The sequence below is a fragment of the Otolemur garnettii genome, unplaced genomic scaffold (assembly GCF_000181295.1).
Source record: "Otolemur garnettii isolate 467f Iridium unplaced genomic scaffold, OtoGar3 scaffold00116, whole genome shotgun sequence".
NCBI classification, from domain to species: domain Eukaryota; kingdom Metazoa; phylum Chordata; class Mammalia; order Primates; family Galagidae; genus Otolemur; species Otolemur garnettii.
This window is the reverse complement of record NW_003852511.1, coordinates 1,561,275-1,570,928: the sequence shown is the minus strand read 5'-3', so window position 1 is coordinate 1,570,928 and position 9,654 is coordinate 1,561,275. Positions and strand designations below refer to the sequence as shown.

General features: G+C 44.7%; 1 protein-coding gene across 3 annotated transcripts in view; it reads left to right on the top strand.

Annotated features, from left to right (window-relative positions):
- SIPA1L2 (signal induced proliferation associated 1 like 2) overlaps positions 1-9,654 on the top strand; it is a 234,625-nt gene that overhangs the window by 217,930 nt on the left and 7,041 nt on the right. For all 3 annotated transcript variants that reach the window (XM_023517656.1, XM_023517655.1, XM_023517654.1), the window contains exon 18: positions 110-241. In XM_023517656.1, the coding sequence (XP_023373424.1) occupies positions 110-241 (132 nt within the window). The remainder of the gene's footprint in view (positions 1-109; positions 242-9,654) is intronic.

Sequence of the window (9,654 nt, the reverse complement as noted above, 5' to 3'; positions counted from 1 at the left end):
TCTGACTGCGACTCTGGGAGGGACGGCGGTGCCCGTGCTCTGACTGCGACTCTGGGAGGGACGGCGGTGCCCGTGTTCTGACTGACGCTCTGCTTTTGTTTCTGTTTAGATGAGTTCTGGTTCTCTGATGGGTCCTTATCGGATAAGTCCAAGTGCACAGATCCTGGCCTGATGCCCCTTCCGGACCCGGCCACAGGGTTAGATTGGTCCCACCTCGTGGATGCTGCACGGGCTTTTGAAGGTAAAGACCTGCCACACAGCAGCCCATCCCTTGCCCCGGGAGCACTTTCCTGCAGAGCCTGTGTGGCATCTCAGGGAAGCTGTCTCTGTCTAGGTCCCCCAGTTCACATTTTGAATGGCTTGTCGTTGTGTGATGAAAACAGCGGGCAGAGCTTAGGCTGTGACTGTGGACTCTTCCTCAAGGAACTATGGCGTTTAGTAAGACGAGCCCCAGGCAGGGATATAGAACCTGAACTACAGTTCGGGTACCAGCTATGACCTGGTTGGGATTAGCCGTTTGACCACCTTGACCTCTGCTTTCCTCTCTGAAAAGTAAAGGTGATCATTTAGGAGCTAAGATGGGGGGGCCCTTCAGAAGGTCAGAGCTGGTGGACTTGGCCAGACAGGCACGGGGTGGGGAGTCCAGAGACTTGGCATGAACTGTCTACCAGTCTGGCCTTCAGTTTTCTTCTCTATAAACATAGGTGTGTGAGGGGGCTGGGCTAGCCCTCCCCTAGGGGCCTTTCAGGTACTGCGCGATTTCCTGTCATTTTTGTTGTGAGTATTAGAAGGTGGAAGGTCCTCTGAGGAGTGCCTTTCTCCAGCTTGCTGGTGAAGGAGGCCGGGTCATTTTAGTAGGGGTTGTTTTGTCCCCTGACCTCTGTAAGACTCTCCTGGCATAACTGAGTCCTGGCATCCTGGCGGCACAAGCCGACTGCAGCCCCAGGGCCTCTCACTTTCCGTCTGACTCCTGCTCAGCCCCAGCACCCATGACGTCAGGCCTCAGGAAACAGAAGTCCAGCTCCTTTCCCAGCTGGGCAAGTGTGCTTTGAAGTCAGGCTGTGGAAGGGCGAGGTCTGCTACTCCACTGCCCTCACCTCAGACCAGCTAGACTGGTCAGCGAAACCTGCTGGGGGCTTTGCTGTCACCAGGCCGTGTCAGTGGCTCTAGGGTGCAGGAGTTGAAGCCGCCCTCCAGTTAATCCTGGGGGGAGAGAAGGAGGTCACAGGAAACCTGCTGGGGAGAAACTTCAGCCCTGTGAATGTGCTGCCCTCTTGGAAGGCGGGGCCCTGCTTCTGGGTTGGTTCCCTGCTGTACAAACCACTCACTCCATGTAGACATTTCCCAGTGCCCCATCCCTGGCGGTGAGGCCCTCATTCTCGGATGTGAACAGGAATTAGTTAAATGCTGTGGAAGGCCCAGGCCTGTGCCCCAGCTGTTTCCTGGGCTCCCCGTGCATCTGGCATTGGACTAGATGCGACGTGGCACCAAGCACAGGAAGGCTGCCCGTATCTGTCCAGAGCAAGCCCGCCAGTGGGTAGCAGCATTTTCTCTGGCATGTTCTTCACACACTACATACAGTCCCTCGCTCTGAGCAGATCCCCCCGCCCCAGGCAGTGTAAGAGCACCCCTTGCTTTCTCCCTCTGTGTACCCCCTGTGTAAATATCTGCAGGGTCCTTACCACACCGACTTCTGCTTCATTCACATCTGTCTCTTCTTAGTAGCTGCTGAGCTTCTCAAGGGACGGCTGCTTATTTTATTTCTTAAGCACATAGCATGATAATCATCAAATGAAAAGAGGTAGTACCAAAAAGTAAACAGGTATCACACGTACACGCAAGCTGCCCCAACGCATCGCATAGTTTTACACCTCTGAGATCCTTTCACATTCCGTGCCCATCCTTCAGATTTAAAGTAACATCTATCACCTGTCTCTGAACCCACCCTCGTTGATGTCTCTGATTGGTTTTCTTCTACCCCTTCAGATCATCTACTAATAAACCACTGGATTTTTTCAGCAAGTTAGAGAAAGCAAAATGGTGCATGCAGGACTTACTGACGGGATCATCAGTCCAGGCGCTGAGGTCGTGATTGCAGCTCCCCTGCTGGGCTTTGGGCCTTCAGACCAGTCACTGAACTGCTTTGGTACATGCAGTTGTGCAGATGCGGCTCAGGTCTCCACAGACACTAACTCGGTGGATGTCCACGTCTCTGAGAGACATGCTCAGTGGAATCGGGCCTCAATCTGCTCATCCGTAAAATGCAGAGCTGTGCCCGCAGAACCTGGAAGCCTGCTTCTGGTCCTCGGTCTCCGGCTCCGTGGTTCTGTTCCTGCAGTAAGACCGTGCTTGTAGTTGGCGCACTAGAGAAAGGCAGGCCCCGTGGGCAGCACCTCCAGGTGTCAGTGCCTAAGTTAAACAGGAAAGAATGTGGGATTCTGTTTTCCAGAGAGACTGTCTGACCTTTAACACAGGTAGAAAAAATCGCATGAAAGAGTTAATGCTGAGGTTAAAATGTTCAGTAATTGCTGATGCCCCTCCGAAGGGTGGAGTCCTATGGTGGAACCCAGTCGGCTCCTCTGGCCAACCAGAGTCTCTTAAATCACTATCAGTTCAGTTTGCATGTCCTGCTCCACACCAGTAGCATGGTGATGACAGGGGATGAAGATAGAGTCACCTTGCGCTTTGAAGAGAAGTGGTCTTCCCCTGGGTAATCCATTTGCCCTGCTCATGACTTTATATTTTTGTACCCATTTTCAAAGCCATTTCTGAGTGAGAGTAAACCTTATAAAGAAGGGATAGTCCTAAAAATGTCCACGTGCTTGTTTCTGTCATTGTTCCAAATGGCTCATTGAGTTCAGATTCCTCTGGGCTAATCCTGCGCCCATACTTTGACATAAGCTGTTAGCACGTTTGAACGTAGGCTTTTGAAAATGGACTCTCTGCCTGTTGGGTTGAGATCACTTGTACAGTCCAATAGCATAACTGATACACAGCAGGTCACTCTTTCTCCCACTGAGCCACCTCATTTATGCTCATGTTTTGGCATATATTGTTCAAGAGCTAAAGTTGACGGCTGAGTGCAAGAGTTTAGATTTTAATGGACTGTTTGAGAATAGAGCAGAGGCACCAAGCTAATCTGCGTAACCATGGCAGCTCAAGTAGCTTTGAACTCTGTCGGTATGAGGAGCACAGCTGTGGGTGAGAGAGACCAGGCATCCTGGGCACAGGCACCCTCCAAAGAGGGGGAGTATTTCTAGACCACAGTTTACAAGGCAGTGAAAATAGAATTACGTAAGAAAAATAGAAGTAAAACCGAACAAATCTAACCATTGGAACGCTTTAAATGTTACTCTGATAATAATTGTATAGCAAGATTTAAATGAGTGATGATGAAAAACATGCCGTTTATTAAATCTGGAATACCAGAGAGTAGATCTTTAATAAAAAAAAAAAAAAGTTAGCTAACTTAACTGTACTTCCAAAAGATTTCACAAAACCTATGGAAGAAAAACACAAAAGGAAAGAAATTAAAAAGTTTTTAAAAACACCTGCCAAGTGAAATTTCACTCTAGTTTATAAATAAAATCAATAATCACTTTTTCTTTGAATATTGATAAACCAATAGCAAATTTGCTCCAATAAAATGAAAAGTACAAAGAACCAAATAAGAAAGGAGGTTGCATTAGCTTGGGAGGAAGGCAGTGGGACTGAGTGAGCTGTGCAGGCTCCCTGCGTGGGGTTTTGGGGTGGGCATCACCCCTCCAGCCCCAGAACTGCAGTGACTCCTTATTACCTCCAAGGTAGGAACCTTCTCCCCGAACTGGGGTAGGGAGACCCCCATGGTCATTTAGGGTTTTGCAGTCCCCACTGTAATGCAAACCAGGCCACCCTGAGCATAAAGTCTAGTCAAGACGAGGCCCTGTCCTTCAAGAACTTGGCTCCCTACAAAACCAAGTGTACAACTGTACAGTACCAGGAATTAGCTATAGAGGGTGAAGGGAGCCTGTCCAAGTACGCTCTGGAGGTGAGAGCTCAGAGCCCCGCCACTTACTGCAGCATGGTCACTCCTTCATTCGCTCGGCTGACCACGGTCAGGGGCGGGTACTTCACCCAGCCGTCACTCTGCTGTTTGTGCCCTGACAGTGTAGGAGTAAGCACTCGATGTTCTGTAGCACTTCTTGGGTTACTTGGCTGGTTTCTTCTGCACTAAACACTGGCGTACCACTCTGACCTCCAGCCCCACGTGAATCTCAGCCCCCTACATTTTCTTTTGACATGTTGTCTGGATTTTAAAAAGACAGATTTTAAAAATCCCTAAGGAATGTCGGGCACCTGTACAGGAGTGAATTTGATGAACGAGGTAATTCATTTATTTCTTGCAGGAAAGAGGGGATAAGAAATAGTCAAGGGCCAAAATATGGACTGGCTTGAAAAAGCCATCCAATAATATCCCCAAATCCTAAATCTTACCTGAAACTAGTAAGTGTACAATAATTGTTCTCAGAATTTCAAAGAATAATGAAGCCCCTCTACACATTTGTTTTTGAAATTCAGAAGCAGCCTTCTTGCGTGTTATGATTCTTTCCTGATACACAGAAAAAGATAATCACAGAATTTCAGTCTTTAGTGTTGGCATGATAAAGCTTAGATGAAATTCAGTAGTAAATGGGAAAGATTGTTCATTGTTACTGGCAAGAGTTTATCTTGTTTAATAAGAGAAGTACTTTATAGTAAGTTACAGTAGATTCAGTTTCAAAAAAGGTATATCTAATAGAATCAGAACCTATTTCTACTAAAATTGAAGACTTGAGAGATAGATACCTCCAAAGCCTGATAGCTACTTTATATTCCAAATAGTTACATAGGTTTTTTGTTTGTTTGTTTGTTTTTATAGAGACAGAGTCTCACTTTATCACCCTTAGTAGAGTGCTGTGGCGTCACACAGCTCACAGCAACCTCCAGCTCTTGGGCGTAGGCGATTCTCTTGCCTCAGCCTCTCGGGTAGCTGAGACTACAGGTGCCTGCCACAATGCCCGGCTATTTTTTTTTGTAGTTTGGCCGAGCTGGGTTTGAACCCACCACCCTCAGTATATGGGGCCTGCACCCTACCCACTGAGCCACATGCGCCACTCAACTTACGTAGTTCTTAATAGAAAAATGTTTATAAGCAGATCCCTAAGTCTAGAAACTTCCACATCTGCTGCTTGAAACTATGCCCTTCAATGTTATACTGGAATTGTTGACATTTAAACAAGTAATGCAAAGAAGAAAGAAAAAAGGAATAAATATTGAAGGTAAAAAAATATTTATTTTTAAAATAATGGTTCTATATGTAGAATATATGAAAGATCAAAAAGAAATTATTGGAGATTATAAGTAAAGTAACTAGATTAAATTTTTTTTTTTTCCAGACAGAGTCTCACTATGTCATTCTGGGTAGAATGCCAGAGTCACAGCTCACAGCAACATCCAGCTCTTGGGCCTAAGCAATTTTCTTGCCTCAGCCTCTCATGTAGCTAGGACTATAGGCACCTGCCACAACGCCCGGCTATTTTTTTGTTGTAATTGTCATTGTTGTTTTGTAGGCCCAGGCTGCGTTCAAACCCGCCAACCCTGGTGTATGTGGCTGGTGCCCTAACCACTGAGCTACAGGCACTGTGCCCAGGTTAAGATATTTTAAAATGTATTTTATAAGCACCATTTCAAGATGTTATTTTTTAACTATCTTCTTTAGTATAATAGACCACACCAAACTTTATGGCTAAAAGGCAGCAATGGTTTATTTTTCATGATTCTCTGTGCTGGCTCGACTGATGGTTCTTCTGCTCCCTAAGACACTAGCTTGAGTCACTCATGCAGCTGTATACAGCCGGAGCTCAGCCAGCTGTATATAGCCGGAGCTCAGCTGGGGTTGGAGCAAGAAGGTGACTTCACTCACCTTATGTGTGTGTCTGCAGTGACTGGGGTGTAGCTGAACCCCTGCCTTCAGCAGGTAATTATACTTCTTCACACTGGGCTTAAGGAACCAGAAGAGCAAAAGCAGAAGCTCTGTGATCTTTTAGGGCCTGGCCTTGGAAGTCCCAGAACATGATGGCCACCATAATCTATTTTAGTCAAAGCAAGTTGCAAGGCAGCCAGATTCTGGGAGCAAGAAGGTAGACCCCACCTCTTGATGGGGTGGGTGGCGTGTGTACAGAGTGAGGGAGGAGGTGTTGACAGCCTCTTTGTAGACCACCTTTCCCTCTAACAGACATAAGACAGCCGATAGCAAAGATCAACTCGTGTATTCTTAGGGAATTAAGCCATAATCAGAGTTACAATGAGAGTGTTCCAAGTAATAACAACTTCAATAAGTAAAAAGTCTTATACAGAAAAATACAGAAATGGATTAAAAGGCTTACAGTGAAGATGACAGTCTTTACTGAATTAATCTGTAGAGTTAGTGCAATTTTAAGTCAGATATCTGCAGGATATGTTAAACCAAAAGATCTATTATAAATCAATAATAATTAAAACAGCATAATAACGATTCAAAAAATAGGAATAAGAATTTTTGGAGAAAAAGAGCTCAGACAAATCTGAATATATTTAAGGATTAAATTGGAAAGGAATTGATATATTCCATTTGGATTTAGGTATTAGAAAAGCCAATTTTATAAGAAGTAAAAGAAAGATTACCATTTGGGAAGCAAGGTTGTGCTTTAATTATGGAGTAGCGAAAGAATACGAAGTATAACATGGCCAGATAAAGTATTCAAGTGTGTAGACCTCTGATGGACTTGAAAGAGAACATTAAAATGAAAAAGGAAATAATGGACTGTAGGAAAAGATCTGTAAGAAATATAATAGGTAAAACCAGGATTTCTAAAGTACATAAAGGCACTTACCCAGCAAAAAACACGAAATCCGCAGTAAGCAAATGGTCAGGGCAAATGGACAGAGTTTGTGAAAGAGTCTGCATAATAAATAGGTAGGTGAAAAATGTCAACCCCCACATGTGAATTTAAGGGATAATAAGCTGCCAGCTCACACCTTTGGAATATGAAAAGTGATGCCGAGGCCGTGGGAAGCTAGGAGGACACTTACAGCTGGTCTCATCATAAAGATTGTGGAGTGATCCATCTTGTTGCTTACGCAGTGTGACACCATGTAGCTCGCTTCAGAAAACTGTACTAGCTTTGGCTAGAAATCTTATTTCTGAGATAAATTTGCTGACAGTACATGATTCAAAGTAATTCAAAAGCTTCCAATAGAAAAATATTACATAGCATTATTAAAAAAATAATAAGTCAACTAGACAGGTAACCAGTCTCCGCCCAAAAAACGAAATGTCAAAAACTTCAAAGTCCTTCGTAGGTACACAGGGAGGGAAAGGTAATTTGGATGCCTCGTGTCACTGCAGACATCCCAGACCCTCCTCCACGCCGGGAAGGTTAAGTTGGGAAACCAGCTGAGTCATGTTTTAGACTTTGTTTATAAAGTGCAGTTCTTTTGTTTGGTGGGGGACAAGGTGTGCCCTTTTACACATTAGAATTCCTAAGTAAAATTGATCTATCCACAGGGTGTCCCCAAAGTCACCCTGAACTTGTCATGTATCGGGAATGTAAAATTAATGTAAATAAATGTACCTTTATTTACAAAATATATGTTACAAAATTTTATGAAATATTCTGTACCTGTTGGCCACCTCTTTATAAAAATTTTTAATGAGTATTTCGTAAATAAAGGTACGTTTAGCTATAATTTCCCATTTTCCCAGTGCATGGCAACTTCAGGAGTGACCCTGGGACACTCTGTCGGTAGTGCCGTGAGATCACCATTTTGCCACCCTGCAGGGCTTACTTATCGTGTGTTATGTAGAATGATGTCCGCCCAACTAGAAAGCACCTGTTAGTCAGACAGTGAAGCAGAAGGGACGTGAAGTCTCCTCAACAGGTAAAGGATTTCAGGTGGCTCTCATTGGTTAAAATACCAGAAGGAAGAAATTGCTGTATTCTTGAACGTGTTGAAGGGATGGTGTGAAGCAATGATCTTAGACTCTGGGTTCAGTGTCTTCGCCCTGGGAGGGACTGTCCACCTCTCTGGGTTTCTGCACTGTCCCCAGTGCTGGTGATGATCATTATTTTCCCATAACTGTTTGGGCCCAGGGATGTGTGTCTGCCCCTGTGTGAGCATCTGTGCGTAAGACACTTGCAGAGTTCACAACTCATACCTAACGCACCCCGTGAGGATGAAACGTTCCACATAAGCCTATTTTCCAAAAAAAGCAGACATCTGTATTTTCAATGTATTATGTTCCGTATGCTCTTGATTTATTAAACAGAGTGCAGTAAGTGTCAATGCTTTGTGATAAGACCTTTTTCAGGTCTGAAGCTTTATCTTAAAGTTGTGAAGGTTAATATTATTGATACTCGAGCCCTGGGGGGGTGTGGGGGTGTGTGTGTGTGTGTGTGGTTACACACGCACAAACAAAATGTGACATACGGGTGACTCCTAATGGCAACATAAGTAATGAAAAAGAAATATTTGCCTGTTACATAAATGGAAATCCAAAGTCAAATTTAATATAGTGAATTGATTTAAACTGTTTTCAAAAATAAATTAAAATTGTTTCGGGCCAACACCAATACCTATGTCTTAAGTAAAAAATAGCGTCAGAGCTTTTTCTTACTAATTACTCCAAGGCTGACCGTAGATAGTAGTCTTTCTCCATGTATGGATGGGCTGCCAAAGGCCGAACCACGAGCGTTTTATGTTGAAAGTAGCACAGTGGAGCCTTTCTTCTTCCCTGGTGGTTGGTTAAGTCAGTTTTCCGCAGTTCGTCTGGGAAGCTCAGGTGTCAGAATCACAACCTTTCATTCTCTACATGGAACTACGAAGCCCCAGCTTGTCTTTGGTTTATAGTTTTGACAAACATAGATTGGAACTGCTTTGTTTGTGGAAATGGGTTTGGTTTCATCTAGCCTCATACTTATGTGTCCCGTATGACAAGTCCCTGGTGCGTGCCCTGCTGCCCTGTTCCTCACCCTTGACAGACAGTGAGCTGATCAGACCACTCGCCCCCACCATCCAGAGTCGGCCTGACACTCTCAGTATTGCAGGCAGCTTGGATGGGGTCATGGGAGTTATTTGGAATCAGCTGTTTTGCCGTTTTAGTCCCAGGTTAATAAGAAATAGCCTATTGACTATCTTCTTGTTTAGGGCTAAATGTGCTAAAATATGAAACTGACGTGGACTTAAAGGGGCTCGATAAGACGTCTTGTGCCTGTAATCTTAGCACTTCAGGGGGCTCAGGTGTAGGAGAGTAGCTAGAGGTCAGGAGTTGAGATCAACCTGAGCAACATAGCAAGACCCCATCCCTAGCAAAAATTTAAAAATAAATAAATTGCCGTGCACAGTTACAGGAGCCAGTAATCCCAGCTATTTACAATGCTGAGGCGCGAGGATTACTTGAGCCCAGGAGTTAGAGGCTGCAGTGAGTTACAGTCAGACCACTGCACTCCAACCTGGGTGATCAAATGAGACTCTCTCTCTTAAAAGAAATTAACTGATCATTTAAAGGGATAGATTATTCCCTGAGTCAGCCACGTCCAGGGCCCTACCTTAGCCAGATTGGCTGCGCAGGAAAGAACAGGAGGGAGAGAGCCACGC